We start from the raw sequence: 21,310 nt of genomic DNA, 5'->3' as shown, positions 1-21,310 counted from the left end.
TTTATATTTAATATTTTTAAAGATTCCGGAGTTGTTGAAAAACAGAAAATAATCTAGACTGATTTGTACAAACAGGATTATTACCATACATGTTAATACCCTTTAACCATGGTGCTTAGAACTTTAAAAGCAAGTATTTTGTGTAAGTTAATTTGCAAATGGGACTATTTACTTCTAAAATGTTCTTTAGGTTGTCTTTCTGTAATTGTGTGTCCCCTTACAGAACTGCAACATAAGATTCCTACTTAAAGCATCTTTTCAAAAATGTTGCTTTTGGTTTATAGTATTAACCTTTTAATAGTCTTAAACTATAATAATTTTATATATTTTTAATATATTTTTATTGATTTATTACAGAGAGGAAGGGAGAGGGATAAAGAGCTAGAAATGTCCATGAGAGAGAAACATCAACCAGCTGCCTCTTGCACACCCCCTACTGGGGATGTGCCCGCAACCAATGTACATGCCCTTGACCGGAATTGAACCTGGGACCTTTCAGTCTGCAGACCGATGCTCTACCACTGAGCCAAACAGGCTTTGGCAAACTATAATAATTTTAAACAAAACTTTAATTTCTAGCCCACCAATAATGTTTATGTGTATAAAATACATAAGTGAGCTACTGTCTCCTCCATGTAGATAACATCAATAATTTCTCTTTTAAACATATGTGTTTTTTTTAAAATAAATATTTTCTTTATAAAGATGTGTTTTATGAAATAAAAACTAGAATGTTTTGGGAAGGGAGAATCATATACATTAAGCTTTATTTCTTGCATGCTTTATTTAATCTGATTTCTTAAGAGGTATTTAAAGAAAAATTAGGTTGTTATCTGAAGGTTGCTGGGAATATGCTTACAACTGAACATTGAAGGAGAAATAGCAGGATAATGGGTAATGTATTTTTTTTTTCAGACATTGGAACGGTCCTAAAAGTTGTTAGCATTTCAAAGGAGAAGTGGAATATGGAAGAGGTAGTACTGGAGGAGTTGCAGGTATTCAAGGTAAGACTCCATCCAGAGTTTTGGGAAAAGAGATGAAACTGAGTGGGCTGTGATATAGGGTGATCATCACTTTTCTAGGAGAATTGCTTGCCAACAACTTCTTTTCTTTCTCCTTAAGCTATGCAAAAATGTTTACAACAGTTAAGAATAGGATTCACCTTCCCCTGTAGAATAGCACTGAATTCAGGACTCCTGGGTTGCCCCTCATTGCTGCATTCTCTGAGCCTAGGGCCAGACAAAATGCCACAGTGGATGAAAGCCTATACCTTTTTTTTTTTTTTTTTACTATCCTGATGCTTTTCTATTTTATCAATTTTATTTTCAAAATTTCCTCATTTGGATTTGAGAGAACTAGAAGAGTATTCTCATGTGCCCTTGCTTTTCCGTAAGGACATTAAAAAAAAAAAGGGGGGGGGGTTGCATGAAAGTTAGTTTTCACATATGTTAAATTCCCCTTGCCCACCAAAAGAGTTAGTATACCTAAAATAATAGCTCTCCAGATTTTGGGAACGTCTTTGATTTTTCACAGTAAATTTGAGTTGTGGCATTCTTTGTAGATTCTTAATGAAATTCAATATAGAATTATTTTCTGAAGGCAACATTAGAAATAAGATTGCATTTCTTAAAAGAGCTTTTAAAAACATGCTAAGCCTTTTATAACATTTTTTGTTGAAATATTTTATGGAAATAGACTGTTTCCATGTAAACATTTTTTGCCCTAAAAGAGAGTAGAGCCTTCCACTATGAGGGGCTCAAGTTATATAACATGTTGGGTTTTAGAGAATCCTGTTTACATTGTGAAGATAATAGTGGCCAAGGAGTTAACAAGAAAAAAAAAAGACCTGCTATCTGGCATCTACCAAAAACAAAATCTATGTCAAATATAAATGTGAATCCAGAAGCCAAAAATAAAACCCCAAACATAACTAGGTACATTAGAATAAGTTTCCTTCAGTGGCTGTCAGTGGTCAAGAAAACTGTTTGGATTCCACTGTTAAAATTAAATAACAATAATAAAGATTAAATAATGAACCTGTTTTATAAAATATATAATAAGAAGTTATTGGCTAGGACGTTCTTGCTTTCAAGTCTTTTATTCATATGTTTTTGTAAACTTTTTACATTTGCTCTTGTATTTCAATTAGTAAATATTGACTGGTGAGAAATAAATGAATTTAGGTGAATAGATAGATGAAAATATTTAAAACATTTCATCCTTTTTAGTTTGGAAGCTTTTTGTGTTCAGGTGTCTGATTTTGTACTGCATGCACAGAGCCATCTTTTCTACAAAACTGGCCCTAGTGTATATCAAGGTATCATGTGCATGAGCATTTTGCAGAGTTCCGTAAAGAATGTGGTCATCCACAAGGAGCACTATAACTCTTCAGAACTCTGCTACTTGAACACAGTTTTTCAACTACTGATCTAAGTAAGAGCAGAAAAAGGTAATAAATAATTATGGAGATGTGCTTGTCAGCACTAGTTTGAATAACATGGAAGCAGTTAAGATAAGCAGAAGAAGGAGAAACCTTTTGGGTACCTGGGAATGATTTTCAATATAGTGTTTCTCATACAGTTAGGTGATTATTCTTTAATAAAATGCTTTAAAATAACTGTTTTGGGGAAAAAATTGAAGGTAGAATTACTACCCATTGGGAGGAAGTAGCAAACATTAAGATCCTTTCCTTCCCTATATAACAGAGTCTTGAAGTTTACTTCACTGACCTTTGGTACAAGACAAAACAACTTACTGGCTACTATAAAAGATTCTTAATGATCATTTAATATTTGATTTCTTTTTCAGCACTCATCAATCATCTTGAACATGGAGTTGTCTTTGAAACAGGTATTTTCTTAATTTTTAAGCACAAAGAAACAGAATGATTGCACTGAAGTTTATTTTTAGAGAAAATTCATTGAAATTGAAAGCTAAATTATAAATAATAGGGAAAAAAAACTTTAGATTATGTGTTTGTTTTATAACTGATTAAAGACTATTGCTTCAGTCTTGCCTTAGGATAAATGAAATCAAATTTCACTCATTGAATAACATATTCTCCCCTTCCTGTGGCTCTTGAAAATTGAACTCTCTTTCTGTCAAGGCCATAAAGTCATTCATGTAGAACACCAGCCCTAATCATTAAAAATGGTTTCTAATCAGGAAGTCTAAGAGGTAGACTGTGAACTCTGGTGGCAAATAACCCTACAGTTAACCTCCTGCCTATCATTTAATATCTGACTTCCACCATAAATTTCCTCAACAGCAAAGTTAGAAAAATAATAGCCACCTCCTAATAAATAGGATGTCAAATGCACACTTGTGAACTGAGAGCTGGTACATTTTAAGTGTGAAGTAAGTGGAAGCTAATAATAATAATACTATTTAATATGACTTCACAGTTCGCACATATGAGATGCCAAGTCCCAGTAAATTCAAGAGATTAAGACTTTCATTCCTATTTTTAAATGTACCCCTAAAATTTAAAAAAGCCACATGATAATATGTTCTACATTAAAGTTTTTCTAAAATTGTCTTACATGGGTATGCCTAGTATGGTAGAGAGATTATTAGGAAAAGATCTAAATAGGTTTGTTCTTCAATATTTTTCATTAATTTGCTCATCCACTCCAATATTTAGTACTTAAAAGCCTTCTGCTGTCCTTGGAGGGTACAGAAATGCATGAATGGTAAAGCCTGTAGTCTTTGGCAGCTCATGGTAAAGTGGGAGCCAAAGGATCTGCTGACAATGCAGAGAACAATGGAAGCATGTACCAGGGAGACAGGGTGGTGGGGTGGGGTGGGGGGAGGAACTGGTCTAAAAAGAAGCCAGAGGAGCAGGGAAAGATAGCTAAAAACAGAGACTTATAACCTGAGCCAGCAAGGGTATTGCAGTTAACTAGATAAATATAAAGGGAGATGGCTGGGGAAGCATATGCCAAGTAGAAGAGGAGAATGTTTGAAAAGGTGTGAAGAGTGAGAGATCATAGTGTATTCTAAGAAGTTTCCGTACAATTAGAGCAAATTATGCTCCAGGGACAAGGGACTATAAATGAGGCTGGGAAAATAAGACTAGAGCAAGATTAGGTACATTTTTGTATGTCCTAAAAAGTTTAACAGTTTTATCTAAGGACAATGAAATCCTTAAGCAGGAGGGTGTGGTGATAAGATTTTCCTTTTAGAAAGGTAAGAAGGAAGGAAAGAAGAAGGAAGGAAGGAAGGAAGGAAGGGAGGGAGGGAGGGAGGGAGGGAGGAAGGGGAGGGAGGGAGGGAGGGAGGGAGGGGAGGAGGGAAGGAGGGAGGGAGGGAAGGAGGGAGGGAGGGGAGGGAGGGAGGGAAGGAGGGAGGGAGGGGAGGGAGGGAGGGAGGGAGGGAGGAAGGGGAGGAAGAAAGAAAGAAAGAAAGAAAGAAAGAAAGAAAGAAAGAAAGAAAGAAAGAAAGAAAGAAAGAAAGAAAGAAAGAAAGAAAGAAAGAAAGAAAGAAAGGAGGGAGAGAAAGAAAGACCAATCTGGTATGATAGTGCTTAAGATGGATTGATTGACCTTTGGGTTAGAGGTGGGGGTTGTGGGAAAACAAGGCTGAAGCCAGTGGAAATATTAGGACACTTACAAATAATCCAGGAAAGAAATGATAAGAACTGAGACAGACAGTGGCGGTGAAGAGGGAGAAGAGGAAATGGATTAGAGAGTTCTATATGAGAGAAGGAAAAGATAAGGTGACAGGTCGAAGGAGAGAGAAAGATGATTAAAGACAACTCCCAGATTTGCATCTTGGGTGGCTAAAGATGGTGCCTCTTGCCAAAGTGTAGATTTAGGGAAATCAGTGTGTCTACATTTTTTGTTTTCAAGACACCTCTAGTCTTTGTATAATAATGATAAAGCAATGAGAACAGAAAACAGAGAAACCCAACAATTTAAGCAAAGCAAAGAATCATTAAAGGAAACAGGAGTCAGGCAGAAGTAAAGATGAAGAATCAGGGGGAAAAAAGTAGAGGGTTTCAAGTCTTTAATGTCAAACACTATGGAGAATTGAAGTAAAACAAATACTAAAAAATGTACCTTGTATTTAGTCACCAGGAAGTCTCAATTGACAGTTTACTAGGTAAACGATTTCTGTAGGTTGAGTACATCTATGCTATTTGTGCTGATATCTATTTTGTCAGATTATTTTTCTTCACATAGAGTTTCACATGGTCCCCTGAGTTGGCTTTGAGTTCTTGAAGGCCAAGACTATGGCTCATTCACTTGTGCCAACTCTCCCCCACCCCCACTTCCCCACCCCCACTACACTCAAGTGAATACATATAGGACGCCATGCATTGTTTTCAGAACTTCTTCTCAACATGTAACTCTATTTGCTTGGTTTTTCGGTATCCTGCAGCCTTTTATTTGTGATAAGATATCCCTTAAGCCTCCTTAATATTTTCTTCGTAGTGATTCCAAATACTTTTTCTCCCACTTATAACCCATTTTCCTTCAGGGATCAGTATGTACTTCCTTAGCAAATGAAAAGGTTAGTTAAAACCACAGGAAAGTTTCCTAAGTCTCTTTTCAGTCATCTCTTCCACAAGTAACTGTGTCAGGTGAAGACCATCAGCATCGCCTATAGTATGTGTGCTTGATATACTCTACCAAAGAATATTTTCAACTAGTGAGAAGGAATTTGACATCTTAATTCCTCAGTCTAGCAGCTGGTTTTTAACCTCCTTCAATTACTGACAAGGTTACTCTACTAGCCCCATAGAACGCTGTCCATTTTAGTATCAAGGTCTTCAAATCACCATCCTGTCAGCAGTAGGAGTGATTGACTTATCTTACTCTTTGTTATGTGTCTGTACAAGTGTTTATTATGGGCAGGACACCCTAGGAGACAGATTTAGTTCTGTGATGTGGTATTCAAGAAAGGGAAATTCTTAAGGCTAGTTGGAAAGATGCTGCTAATTCATTTGTTTTGCCTACTTTTGCAGCAACAATTGTACATTGGTTCCCGAGATGGATTGGTTCAGCTCTCACTGCACAGATGTGACACTTATGGGAAAGCTTGTGCAGACTGTTGTCTCGCCAGGGACCCCTACTGTGCCTGGGATGGAACTTCATGCTCTCGATATACACCCACTTCAAAAAGGTAAGATGCACATGGAGTTCATATGATGCCTTCCTCTCTATGCAATGAATATTTCACATGGATACCGTGTCTTATAGGTTAGATGAAAGAGAAAATATTATATAGAAAACATGGTCTACAGTAGGAATATTAAAATTCTTTATTTTATAGATTAGCATAACACTAGATTTTGACGTAGACAGAATGTGAAATTCTGAAATGTGGAATTTTAAAATTTTTTGATAACTTGTTTATGTTATTTTCTTCATTGATGTTAAACACAATTAAAATATTTTTTTCTCTCTATTCTTTTACTATTTCTACCTCCTCCCTCTTTCCCTTCTATTTCTAAATGTGTGTGTACTCATTGTTTTGCATATCATGTGTAGATATATATGTTTGAAAAAGTGTGGGTTGCATACAATCCTTAGAATATCCAGGATTTGGTACAATTTTACTTTTATAGTACTAACTCTAACTTGACCAATTTCTGCCACTCAGATATACTTCAACATCAAAATGTGCCCTCCCATTTGTAGTTCATTGCTTATGTGTCTTAAAAGCAATGCTATTTTGAGTCAGTAATTCCCAGGTAGGGGTTTATGCTACACACACATGTAAAAGTTATATGTTCAGAGATGTTAATTTCAGCATTGTTTTCAACAGCAAAATTAAAGGCAATACTCTGACTGCCCATCAGTATGACTGAAGCTGGCTAAATATATCATGATATATATTTTTTTAATGTGGAATATAGTAGTAGCACTATTTTCTAAAACATTGTCAAAGTACATTTTCCTCTAGGTAAAAAAATCAGTGAATTGCATACGGTATATGGTATCTAAAAAAAAATGTAGGTTTTATTAATAAAATAAGATAACAGGAGAGCTATGTTAGTTCCACTACTGCCTATGCACTTTTTCTTTTCAAATTTTACTGATTTGTCAAAATGCAAATTTCAGGGATCACAGATTAAAGATATAGTATAATAGCAGATACTGACTAAAATTAGGAATAATTTTATAATTCTTGGAATTTCTGAATTAAGTGTGAGTGGGGATTATTACAACATTGAAAGTAAAAATTCACCAACATTTTATTATAGATTTTGTTCAAAAATATACTCAGTACAGTGAGTATTTGGGGAACTTTTCTTTTCTACAAGCTAAAACGTAAGAATTCTCATTAGCTGGTAATAAATCTTCAGTTTGATGAATTGACCCCATTGCTTAAGAAGTCAAGATTTAAAAACATTCTTGACCTATGTCCCTTCCACTGTCATAAGTTTTCTGGTCCTTCCCCAGACTGCACTGTAACTGGCAGACATGCCGCTGTGATGTTCCCCCTTACCAGCACATCGTTCACGGGAGCCAAAAGGATGTACGATAGGTGACTCTTGCCCAGGGTTAACGTTGCCCTTAAGGAATACTCTAGATATTGCCAAAGGTTTGCTGTGACTTCTGTGATCGCTGAAGTGGCAATATAAAATACCAAAGCAAAGCTATATTGTAATTATGTAACACTTGTTTAACTTTAGCAAGTTTTTTCTTTCTTCATACAATAATCACTATTTTCTGTTAAAGAAAATGTAATAATAATGCAAGAAACCATTATTTATTATCACTATCATCATCATCTCTACTATCAGAAAACATGAAGTATATATCAGCAGATACAAATAACATCTTGCCATTCACACCATATCAAGCTTGTACTTCTATTTCAAGTGATAGTATTTAACTTGTTGCTTAATCAAATCTATGAATCTTCATATGATAAGGTGTTTTGTATGTAAGTGTACTTTCCTACCCACTGAAGTTCTTTGTGTCTTAATACTTTCCCATGGCTGACTTAAAAAGAGGGTAGGTATGATAGCAGCTGTGTGTCACTGAAGGATGCCCAGGACCAAACCAGAGACGGTCGGACCTACATCACCACCGTTTGTCCACCAACCAGATCTGAAATACCATGGCTGACATGTACACATAAGGAACTGTTTGACATTGAAATTGGCCCAGAAAGGAACTCACTACATACTGATTCATTTGCCTCTCAGCATAACCATTATGGCCTGTCTCAATTCTGGTTCTTACAAGGGTATTTCTTGGATCACATGATCACACACATCTAAGGGAAATAATGAACAACATAAACTGATGAACAAAAACAGACCCAGAGAAAGAGAAGCAGCAATCAGACTGTCAAACCTCAAGGGAAGGTAGGGGAGGGTGGGAGTAAGGGGAAGAGATGAACTAAAACACTTGTGTGCATGTATATAAGCCCTAACCAGTGGCCATGGACAACGGGGTGGGAGCATACGTGGGGAGGGGTTTTGGGATGGGAATGGGGGGGGTGAGGACAATTATGTGATACCGTCATCAATTAAAAAAATAAATAAGAGAAAAGACTTAGTAAATAACAAGCAATGCAATAAAAATGGGCAATAAGTACATGAAAATATATTCAGTAACACTAGTCATTAAAGAAAATTAAAGTCACAACAAAATATCACTATACTCATTAAAATAATAAATTTTTAAAAGACTGAAAAAAAAAGGGTAGGTATGATTACTCTCATTTGATGTATATAAAACCTGGATTATATTCATAGTCAACCTATTTTGTTGTCAAATGTTGAAGAAAAAGAACACTGTAGTAGTTTAGTAAAATTCAGGTAGTCTCATTGCTCAAGTAGGATTCATGCCATTAGGACTCTACTACTACTACTACTACTACTACTACTACTATTACTGCTATTATTACTACTACTACTTGATGTAATGTTAGAGTGATTGGAATATTGACCGACATTTAAGCTGGGCAGTAAGATAAGCATAGTTCTGCTTCCGCCACAGTTATTAGTATTAGCTGTGAGTTTTCTATATTTTAATTATCTTGTTTGAAGTTCTAAACAGTTAAATCCCTTTTCCATAGGCGAGCTAGACGCCAAGATGTCAAGTATGGGGACCCAATCACCCAGTGCTGGGACATAGAAGAGAGTAAGTATAGGTTGAATATGCTCTTCTCTCATTTAAAACTTTAAGCCTAGTCTTTGTGTGTCTTTTCATTATATAATATAACTTAAAACATCTATTATATAGGAAGATCTCATTTTGTGAAATGCTTGTATTCTGGGAAATCAGTGGGAGATTTTTATAAATCAACACTCTGTCCATGAGCCTAAGTGAATAATCCTTTGTTATATCATTGTTTCATATGTCCTTTAACATTTCTATACTTTTTTTTTCTTTTTTTTGCTGCCTTATCTATCCTTGTAAAGTTTGAGAACTACTATTAAAGATAAAACAGGATATAGTCCAAAACATATGGACATTTAGCGAAAACTCAGAGACCCTGCCAGAAAAGTCTGATAGCAGGGGAGGCTAGGCACTTATTAGAAAGGAGTGTTAGGTAGCTTATGCATTATTTTTATTCACTTATTAATTCAGGTCTTCAATCAGTAAATACTTATTAGCGACTTGCACGTGCAAATAATTATCTCAGTTGTAGGTTGTGATACAAAGACACTCCTTAGAGAGCTTATAATTCTTTTGGGAGATGTCATAAAGCACAATTAATGATAAGGGAATTTAGCAAAAAGAGAGAACACCAGAGGCTGCATAGTTCAGAGGAAATGTCATAGAAAGTTGAATATCTGATTATGATAAGTACAGAGTGGAGAATAGAGAGATGATTTGTTGAATAAGTGTGCAGAGAAAAGTCTATAAAACAATATGTTCTAGAGCTTTAGTTACTTTCCACTGTCAAGCTTTGCCATCAGATAGAAAGTATACGTGCACGTACTCATGCACACGCATACACACATACATATGCACAGCTAGAGGAAGAAAAGGACTGCCTACCCTTCATTGCATTGTCAGTAACCACCTTATAACTGAATAAACAACCCAAATTTTGTAGTCTATTACTTATGATCCAGCAGTGTTTCTATAATTTAAAAATAAAACAATTATTTATAATTCAGAATTTCATTCTCCTGATAAATAAGCTAGGGTCTGGAATTGTATTATGAGTTCTCATTCTGATATGTATGTGACTCACAGTCATGTCCAGTGTTTTCTTTGAAAATCATCACTGGGTTCTAGGTGTACAGTTTTCTGTGTGTGCATATGAGGTTTATCAGGAAATATTAGAGACATTGAAGAAGATATCAGCAAACAAAAAGAAAACAGGCTGCACACAATGTAATGTGCAGATGATGTATCATAGAATTGTACACTTGAAACCTATATACCAATAAATTCAATTATAAAAACACAAAAAGAAAATCTGTGCATTCATGGATCTTATATTCAAATTTGTATTAGGGGAGGTAATAGGCAATAAACATAAAAACAAATAATATGTGTGTTGTGTCAGATGATGATAAATATTATGAAGAGTTATAAAACACAGTTGCTGCCTAAAGCACTTACAATCATTGTCTCCACTTCACCATATCCCATTCTTGCTATAACCCACTGCACATAGGCTTTTATCATCATCATCATCATCATCATCATCATCATCATCATCGCCATCTTCACTTGACCCAATCCATTTGTTTTCAAGGTCACCAGCAATTTCTACTTTGCCAAATCCAATGGTTAATTTTTAGTTTTCATTTTTACTTAATATCTATCTCCTTTCTTAAAACACCTTCATTATTTGACTTCCATGCAGTGCTATTCTGGTTCATATGGCCCCATGAGAACAGATTGTTGATTATTTAGACAATTTGTGCGCTGCTTTTAAACCATTGGTAATTTGAATCAGCCTGCAACCCTGGTAGGTGCCCTGACTGGGAATCAAATCAGCAGTGTTATGGTGCACAGGGCGACACCCAACCAACTGAGTCACACTGGTCAGGGCACCTTTTTTGTGTTCTTAGCTTTCTTTTTCAACCCACCCCCTGAATATTCAATCTCTGCCTATTCACTCCCTAGTGCCATCAATGTCAATACTACCATACTCACAAATTCACAATCAAGTTCTGAACTTCCTTCGTATGCCAGTCTTGTAAGCTGATATGCCTACTCAAGAACCTCTCTTAGATGCCTAAAATCATCTGAAATTATATCTGTGAGATAATTCTTATCTTTTCCAAAACTTACCAGTTTGGCAGAATTTCTCATATTAATAAATAGCACTACTGTTCCAACTGCCTGGGTCAAAAGCAGCCAGTTATTTTTCTTGTATTATTATTTCCAGTCAAATTAACAACTCTGTGTCCAAGGGTCACTGTTTTTACTGATTTGAAAAAGGATTTCATACAGTCTGCTCACTATTCCACTTTATTAGCTGATTTTTCTAATTTGTCTTTTATTAAAAGACAATTCTTTGGTTGAATCTGTCTAATTGAGTTCCTCTTGAGTCCTTGCCCATCACCTAATAATCAACCTGCATCCTGCCTGCTTTGATCCTGAACTCCCTTTGCTCAGGAAAACGGTGTCTGTTACTGTGAAATGATGCATGTCTTGCTCTCCCCGATCGGCACTGGTGATCTTTCTGTGCACTAGGAATTTATTATCTGTGAAAATTGTAGTTATAATATGTTCAATTGGCAGAGATAGTGGATGGATTACAGATTCCAAATGGAATCCACACAGTTTGAAGGTTAGATTATAGACAGACAGTTAATAATGGGGCCAGCAGGCTTCACTTAACCATGGCTGGTGAAACACGAATAAGTTCAAAGAAGATTCTTGAAACGAAGCCTGACCAATGGGTGTATGTACATTCATGGTATTTGCCGATAATTTTGTGCATAGATTTAGGATTCACTTAGGTCCCTCAAGCCTTACTCTGGTTTATGCCTAAAATGCTAAGTAGGCCCATCTGTAGAATTGAGACATCTGAACAGACGATGAAAAAGTGCATGTTTGAAGGCCAGGCTGAGCAGCCGTCATTTTTAATTTGATCAAATTTGAGCTACAGATCTTAGATCACACATGGGACACAGCCTTTGGCTACTCAGGATGGAACGTATTTCAGATGGCGCAGCTGATTTACGGAATAAGGTGTCTGACACACTGCTCTTTTAGCATCCCATTAACTATCTTATAGTAAATGCATGCTGGGCTAAAGTATCCTTCTTTGAATAAAATAATATACAGGCCGGGGCAAAGTAGGTATACAGTTGTTTGTATGGAAGGCGATACAGTACTTAAAACACAATAATACAAGCATAAACTCTGTCTCGAGTACTCACAACTGGAAACTTACCTTTACTCCAGCCTGTATTTTGGTAAGTAATATAGATAAGGTCCCGGTTCTGAGAATGGGAGCCTCTAGCTTATTATCATTATAGAATTGCATCAAATATAGACCACTGTACTTACTTTTCTGATGTCAAAATACCTGAATGTTATATGGTCAACTTTGTGGACCAATTTATGATAGAAGTTCTCTTTAAAGGTAAAGTAAATTGCTCTTCCAGAACTGTCTTCAAAATTGGTTATCTTTTATACAAATTCAAAGGTGTTAAAGCATTAAAAGATGTTAATAGTTTATTCATTTCAGCTCAGAGAAAGAGTCAATGTTTAGTGTTAGACCTGGTGAATTCTTATTTTAAAATGTCAATTGCACATAGTTAATAAATTGATGAAAGAGTGAAAATTTCAAGAAAGAGATAGAGTTTTAAAAATCAATCTGTTAGATAATATTTGACTTTTAGGTAATAATATTATAACATGAATTTCCTTTCTCTTTAATAATGTGCATGAATCTTTCCCCCATGGCATCTGTTCTAAATTAGTCTATTTTCCCATTGCTTTTAGAATCAGGTCAAGGTTAATCTCCTATTCCATGTTTGCTTTCCAGGCATTACTCACGAAGCTGCTGATGAAAAGGTGATTTTTGGCATTGAATTTAATTCAACTTTTCTGGAATGTATACCTAAATCCCAACAAGCATCTATTAAGTGGTATATCCAGCGGGCAGGAGAGGAACACCGAGAGGAGGTAAGTCATTGCTATCAAAAAAGCTCACCTTGAGGAAAATAGTATAAAACTTAAATCGGTTTTATTTGTGAGAGATGTTCAATTGCTAGTGCCATATGGTGCTCTTGTCAATATTAGATAAAAAGGAAAATAACAGCTTATATCCATTAACACCAAGGGCTGCAACACCTTTGAGATAAGAATAGCCCAATTTAATTTAAAAAATTAATAAAATGTATTTCACAGAAGGTTGAATGTTTAAAAAGTAATTTGTGTGTTTAACAAAAAATTTTTCTCATAGAATGTCTGTATTTTAGAACAATTCCCTGACCAAGAACAATATTTCCCGTCACTGTAGCACAAGGACTAAATTTTAGCTCAAATTGTGTTCAGTTTAGATCATAAAACAATACATACCAAGTATGTATAAAAAAGAAATGAAATATATCTATATATATATATATCTATATATATATAATGAATAGTTGGATAAGTATCTGGACATATGTAGTTCTTCACTCTTGTATATTAAAATTAAATCAATGGAGGGAAAAGCAATATGGAAGTTCTGTTCATCTTTTGACTTTTTTCTGGTCCAGTCATTCTAACACATGTGTGTGATTGAAACATATCACGAGATTTTTATGAGGTCTAAAGATGTCAATTTAAGGGGATGAGTTGGGTAGTCTGAGAAATCCTGTATTAATATTTTTTTAATGTCATGAAACAAAGGTTAATTGGCAGAATTCTTTCAGTACCTAAAAGAAAACCGATGACACTCACTCTACAGTTCTAAAATTCCCAATATTAAAACTAATACACTATAATGAATAATGGAATGAGTGCAGGATTCAGAATTCCTTTGGTCATATCACTGAGCCCCCATGGGCCAGAATTTTATAACAAAATAAATCCAAAAGTTATTGTGAAAATAAAAATGAGAAAATACATACAAGAATGTGAATTTCAAAGCAGAGGATTACTCAAGTGTAAAGTACGCATATAAAATTGCAGATACTCTCAAGGAGGATGTGTAAAACAGGAAATAGCGCTGGTCATGTGTTCAGCTTGACTGCTGAGCATTTATGAGCAGGTTGTAACTTCTCGAACATTCCATTTCTCGGTCACATATGGAGGTGACCAAATGTTCTCTGAAATAGCAGCCTCCTGGATAAGTCTATAGACATTTAAAATAGTATATATAACCAACTAAGTATTAGTATGGAACAGTGGTTGTCAGCTGCAGGGGACTTTGCTCTCAGAGTGCTCACATTTGGCAACATTTTGGTTGTCACAACCTGGGTGGGAAGGATGGAGGGTGCTAGTGGATAGAGATCAGAGGTCGGGGACTGTGCTGAGTAGCCCACAAGGCACAAATCTCTCACAATGAAGAATTAGCTGGCCCCTGTTTCAGTGCTGAGTTAAGAAACCTTGGGATAGGAGAATCAAATTGTATCATAAGAGATTGGTTCAAAGATATGTTCCCCCTTTATACAGGGTGGAGCAAAAGTATGTTTGCAGTTGTTTGTATGGAAAATAATACAATAATTAATAAATAATATAAGAATAAACTCTGTTTAGTGTACTCACAATGGTAAACCTATTTTTGCCCCACCCTGTATTAAAAAGTTAGTGTCATTCTCTTCATTGATCTTTAAGAATACAGTGCTGTATCAAAATAATGACACACCATGTTAATACCAAAGGAATAACTTTGCCTCATTATGTCAAATTGACCCAGTAAAACTTGACTCTTTTTTTTTTCTTTATTAATGAAGGTATTAATATGTAAACTTGGTTCTTCATTATTACTGACATCCATAAATTCTAAAATGATGGCCTATCCATACTAAATATTTATTTTAAGGATCCTAATTTACCAGTATATATTGAAATATTATCTGGCATGGAAGTTTATTTTATTTCAACATATAAAACACTTACTGTTTATTCAAGAAATAGAAATACTGGAAGTCCTGGCTGGTTTGGGTCAGTGGATAGAGCGTAAGTCTGCAGACTGAAGGGTCCCTGGTTTGATTCCAGTCAAGGGCACTTACCTCCATTGCAAGCTCGATTGGGACCCTTGCAGGAGGCAACCAATTGATGTGTCCCTCTCACATTGATGTTTCTCTCTCTGTGTCTCTCCCCCTCCCTTCCACTCTCTCTAAAAATCAATGGGAAAATATTCTCATGTGAGGATTAACAATATATACTACCATATATGAAAAAATGTTATCTGAATGTTTTAACAATCTGAGTTTCTATTAGATACATTGCAATATTTTATTTTTAAATGTCCCAAATCAGTATTTTCAATTTTATAGTTAATAAAGTTTGATCATTTCTTTTCAGTTATACACTTAACATTTGACTATGCATGTTTGCATTCACATCTTTCCTCCTCCTGAAAATGTTACGCATTCCTTTAGTTTACTTTTTAACAGTATATCATACAGTCATGGTGGTACCATGCTCCATGAATTTCAATGGAGCAGAAATAGGCTATTTATTGAATTTTACTTAAAAGTATCTGAGCTGTAATATTTCAAATGGTATATTCATTTATCTTTGTAAATAGCTAGTCACACTTGGTCCAGGTCCTGCCATTCCGCTTCCTGAGTGAGGAAAGGGGCCAGATCCACACTAGGTTTGAAACGTTTTCCCCAGCAGGATACCTTCTGCTCCTTCCCAGGGAGGTCACAGTTTGGAATCTTTCCTCCCCTCAACATAAGCCTGAGGGAGGGACCGGGATCTCCTGGGGCCCGGAGGCTGTCACCAGGTTTCTCTCTGCCAACGGGAGGACATTTCCTCACTGAGCTGTTTCACAGTCGGGTGCTGCTGGGAAGGTCATGAGTCAGTTATCTGCTGACTTTCCTGTAAAGCTGTGCTGGAAACGGATGATGTTTATGCTGTAATGAGCGCGTGAAGCGGCAGTCCCCAAGCTTCTGTTGAACTTTGGGGTTCTTGAGGAATAGAAGAGGCAGTACCTCATGCCATTTGCAGTAGTCTTTTTTTCTGTGGATTTTAAGAACATTTTATGAAGCGTCTTCAGATGTTTTCATTTTTCCCTTTGTAGGTCTTTGTTTTATTTTGTTCTTTGAATTGTAAAGGTTACATCAAAGGTTTTGAAAATATAGTAACATATAAAGAACTATGAGGCCTCTAAGCATAGATAAGCACAAATACTGTATGTTGATGTCTATTCCAGTATTTCTCCCCTGCCTAAACCATTACATTGTGAGCAGTTTCCCTTGTCATTCAACTTTAATACCACATTTTTTTTCTGTCTGTACACCCACTGTCCTGTTGTCACAGTCATCATGAATGTTCCATGTTTTATTTAAATAGCTCATGTTTTATCTAAAAAAAAAGTAAGCAACTTTCCAATATCTAAATCTTTCTCTACTTTTTTGTTTTGTTTTGTTTTCTTCAGACAAACCCTTAAAGAGAAAAATAAGTAAGATAAAAAAGTAATATTAATTGTCTTTATGACTTGGGATAAAGCACTGTATATTGCCAATTTCCCATTGAAACCACCAAACCGGTGGCTTTTCTGACCTCCTGAGGCAACACTATATTATAGTTTAAGAAAATCATTTTGATATGGAAAAAATATTATATTGTGTTGTCTATTTCTTTGAATATTACTGGATGTTAATTACCTTCTCATGTTTCTTGGCTATTGGCTTCAGTTGTAGCTGGTAAATTGCCCTAACATTTGCTTGGTTTACATCAATATATTTATTTAAAAATTATTTTATCCAGCCATTTATATATGTTAGATATTAACATTTTAATATTATGCATATTAGAAATAATTTTTTACTATGTAGTACTGAAGTTTTTGTGTTTCTAACATACAAAAGATGTATAATTTATATTTGTCACTTATATAAATTGATTGGTTTATATCTATATGTTCCTCACTTATGCTTAAAAAGCCCTTGTTTGATGAAACTGAAAATACATATTTTGTAATTATTTTATGATTTCATTTTTAAAATTACAACTCACATTTTATATTTACATTTACTCATATGAAATAAATCTAGGAGTTAGGAATGTATACATTCAATTTTTTTTCTTTTAAATTATGAGCCAGTTGCCTCAGCACTATTTTAAACTGTCTTTCTTCTGTTTGTTGAAGAAAGGAGATATTCCTGCAACCCCAGTCACATGTAGGACGTGTGCGATGCTTTAGCTTTGAAGGGAATGACAGGTGAATTATCTGCCAAGGAATTGCCATTAGGCTGCTATTATCAGAGAACAAAGTCCCTGACCTTTACCTGCTGCTTAGTACCTAAATGTCCTTTGTCTCTTCCCATGTGACTCTTCTCATTTTAAATGAATTGCCCTTCATTGAAGATCTCCATTTAATAATGCCAAATATATTATCATTGTTCACATTAGGCAAATGGACAGTCAACCCCAGTTCAAGCATGGTTTTGATTTGTAAGGCTGAGCAGTTTTTACTTATCACTTTAGAATGGAGAAAATTCCACGAGTTTAAATTAGTGGACGGAGATTACATTATCTCTTTGTAGAGGAGCTGAATCTTCTAAATTGACTGTGCTGACAGTTCACAGTCTGCATACAGCATCCTGTTCCAGCATGGAATGAAAGCATTACAGTGACTGAGAATGCAAAGTAGGCAAATGTTAAACAACCACTTAATTTCTGGGTCACAGATTTCTCTCTCTAGATTGCAAAAGTCCTATGAAAATATGGCATTCAAAAAATGGCATTTCAAAAATTTCATATTTTGAAATTTTAGGGAAAAAAATCACACAATCTAATAGACATTAGATAAATCCAGGAAGCCTAAAATTTATTTTTAATATATTTTTATTGATTTCAGAGAGGAAGGGAGAAGAGACACAGAAACATCAATGATGAGAGAGAATCATTGATGTGGCTGCCTCTTACACACCCCCTACTGGGGATTGAGCCCACAACCCAAGCCTATACCCTTGACTGGAATCAAACCTGGGACCCTTCAGTCTGCAGACTGGTGCTCTATCCACTGAGCCAAACCAGCTAGGGCTTATTAAGTAAGTTTTTATCTGTAGGTAAAAAATCAAAGTAAAACTAAGCATTTCACGGAAGCAAGAAAAGGTGAAAAAGGATCACAATGGAGTAATGAAATGCCAGGCGTCTAAGAAACTGAGTCCTGTAGGGGCAGAAGCAGTAAGGAAGGAGGGAAGGGAGCTAGACTTCAGAGCACACCAATGTAAACAGGATGCAGAGAACAGCAAAACAATGACAAAGTGTTGCATACTTTGTGTGAAATCAAAGTGGTAATTTCTTCCTGTCAGGATATTAAAGAGAACAATAAAAAGTAGTGAGTTGCAGCTGTGACAATCTTTAAAACCACATTAAACAGTTTAAACGTTAGTGAGAATACCAGCTATGAAAAGAAATCCAGAGCTGAACTGGAAAGTTATCTGCTTTGATTGTCATGCTAATAACCACAGGCCATTTTTAAAAGAATTACAGAAATAAAGGTTTCAGAACGTCACTTCTCCAACAACATGTAATGTTGCTATTAATACTTCACACTTTAACCTTCAAAGAACTTTACTTTTAACCCTCCCCCTCCCCCCAAAAAAATAATAACGCACCACCATATGCTATGTCACCAACTTGATAAATGGGAGACCACGCAAGGAAGATAAATGAGTTACCATCAGAAGCCTAGCAGTTAGGAACCAGAACCTAGGATTATGGAGTCCGTATTTGTATTCTAAGGTGTATTTAAATTTTTAAAAAAGCATTTATACAGTAAAATTATTTAAGATAAAAAAAAAAAAATTCTAGTGTACCCGGTATGTTAAATTTGAGATGGATGTTTCTATTTCAACCTGGCCTTTTAGAACCCTTCCAATTTAATTTATTTTAGGGCATAAGACTCCTATGGTTACTGAGGATGTAAGTGAATTCAAGATTAGTGTGTGTTACGATAGCATGAAAAAATGTCCGGTCCTTCAGAATACATTCCTTAGAAAAAGCACTAGCTCACCAAATGGGCAGAGTAAAGGGAACAAACACACAAAACCCTGATGGGGTGGCTTCCATGTAGAGCGAAGGCAGGGCTGGAGGCCATTCAGCCTCATTAGCCAGGGATCTGCTCTGTGACCTGCCTGTGGCCTCGTGTGGTACCCCACCAGCTGCACTTCCCTGGCACAGGAGGTGGTTGGCCATAGACTTGTTCGCTGGCTGGGCTGGCAGCCAGAGATGTTTCTTTTCCTTTTCTCATATTTCCAGAATGGAAGGATTTTTCCTCCATATTTTTCCCATAAAGATGCAGAGCGTGGTCCACCCACTGTGAATAAATTTAATTTAGCCGTCTTTCTGCCTCCTTGATTTCCATCATCGGAAAGTCTCCAATGCAGGGGCAGATGTGTAACCTGGACGCCTTCCAGACTCCTTTGTTGTTGTTGTGATTCTGCTGAACGCCGGGCCACTTCACAACCTCCACGTTACACAGGGCTCTTGTGTCCTAAACATGCCTTTAGTTTCAGTGAAGATACGTTCGCTATTCACACCAGATTGTGGGCCAGGCCAGCCTCACTGCTTGAATGGCCTTTCAGTGGTATCGCTTCAAAGGGTAAAGAGCATCGCGTTTCAGGGGGCTTCTTTTTGTTCCCTGCGCGTTCTCACACTTGAAATCACATTACCATGTTATAGTTGATGGAAGTATGGCACATATTTCCACAAATGACATCGTCTAAGGTGTCATATATATGCACAGGATCAAAATTCAACCCGGAGTGAAGAGGGAAATTCAGCTTTAAATGTTGCTATCCTCCTGAATATGGTTCTGCTTAATGGTGAGCTCTAACATTCAGAAGGCTGTGTCCATGCCTTCCCACTGACTTTTAACAAGTCACCACGTGCAGTTTCCATATGCTATTCGGATCATTTATTTGGTGATATCTGGAAAACTGAGTACATTCCCTTTGAAATCATTGTTCTAGTCTGCATTAAAGGTGGTAGCATGCACTAAAGCTACTAATGTGTTTCTATACACGGCTGACTATATCACATTCTAGCTATGCACTTCTTAGAACACCACTTGGCATCTGAAATCTCTGGGTAGGTGGTCAGCTGATAGATAGTTTCCAGTTTTAGTTTATTCCTTTTTTTTTTTTTTTTTTTTGCTTTTCGCTCCTATCCGTAGACTGGGAGAAAAACTCACCATATTCCAAAGGTTCAGTTAGGCATCATTAGATGCAAACATGCATTTTGCGGGGCTATTACCTCAGTTGAACTTTTTTTTTTTTTTCCCCACTCTCTTTGGCTATGGCTGAGGATATCATGCTTGATGACAGAGAGACAGGGAGTCTCTCTCAGGTTCGTCTAAGTAGAACTATGTAGCCTGTTTTCATGTGCTCCTAGCCTCTCTGGTTTTCATTTATTACCTACATTTTCCCCCGATCCTGCAGCTGAAACCCGATGAAAGGATCATCAAAACAGACTACGGGCTACTGATCCGGAGCCTACAGAAGAAGGACTCTGGGCTGTACTCCTGCAAAGCGCAGGAGCACACGTTCATCCACACCGTGGTGAAGCTGACCCTGAACGTCATTGAGCACGAGCAGATGGAGAACACGCAGAGGGCCGAGCACGAGGAGGGGCAGGTCAAGGACCTGCTGGCCGAGTCGCGGCTGAGGTACAAAGACTACATCCAGATCCTCAGCAGCCCCAACTTCAGCCTGGATCAGTACTGCGAGCAGATGTGGCACCGGGAGAAGCGGCGGCAGCGCAACAAGGGCGCCCCCAAGTGGAAGCACATGCAGGAGATGAAGAAGAAGCGGAACCGGAGGCATCACCACCACGGAGAGGGGCTGCCCAGGGCGGTGGCCACGTAGCTTCCTGCTTAATTTAAAGAAAAGAGTCCTTTCCCTGCAAAAAATACTGTCTCCTGCGTGTACATCCTTGATAAGAACTCCTAGGAGTCTTCCATGGTGTCTTGTTAAGGCACAAAGAAACAATCTAAGTAAGATTGTGTGGTGACTATGGCAAAGAAGAGCAAGATAAGTCATCTGACCCAGTTTTCCAAGAACTAAGCTTGTACCTGCAGCGTACCCGAGTTATCTGCAAACATAGGGACTTCGCGTTTGTAAATGGTTTGTGTTCTGAGTTGTTCCATGGATGATGTTCTATGTACATAAGCGAGCTGAGCACACATACATCACGTGGGACCCTGTACTAAGGTGCCTCATTTCCCTTGCCTGGCCCTGTAGCCTAGGGCTGGCCATGCT

The 21,310-nt window shown here is 36.7% G+C and overlaps 1 protein-coding gene across 1 annotated transcript in view; it reads left to right on the top strand.

Annotated features, from left to right (window-relative positions):
- The window catches only part of SEMA3D (semaphorin 3D), a 185,615-nt gene extending 164,575 nt beyond the window's left edge, over nucleotides 1-21,040 (top strand). The window contains exons 13-18 of the mRNA XM_084897339.1: nucleotides 916-1,004; nucleotides 2,809-2,850; nucleotides 5,969-6,126; nucleotides 9,040-9,104; nucleotides 12,928-13,067; nucleotides 20,492-21,040. Of these exons, the coding sequence (XP_084753465.1) occupies nucleotides 916-1,004; nucleotides 2,809-2,850; nucleotides 5,969-6,126; nucleotides 9,040-9,104; nucleotides 12,928-13,067; nucleotides 20,492-20,917 (920 nt within the window). The 3' untranslated portion in view covers nucleotides 20,918-21,040. The remainder of the gene's footprint in view (nucleotides 1-915; nucleotides 1,005-2,808; nucleotides 2,851-5,968; nucleotides 6,127-9,039; nucleotides 9,105-12,927; nucleotides 13,068-20,491) is intronic.
- Nucleotides 21,041-21,310: the final 270 nt, after the last annotated feature.

This window comes from Pipistrellus hanaki, assembly GCF_964339955.1.
Source record: "Pipistrellus hanaki genome assembly, chromosome: 10".
Lineage (NCBI taxonomy): Eukaryota > Metazoa > Chordata > Mammalia > Chiroptera > Vespertilionidae > Pipistrellus > Pipistrellus hanaki.
Note: the sequence above shows the minus strand (reverse complement) of the source record. Positions and strands in the feature narration are given on the sequence as shown.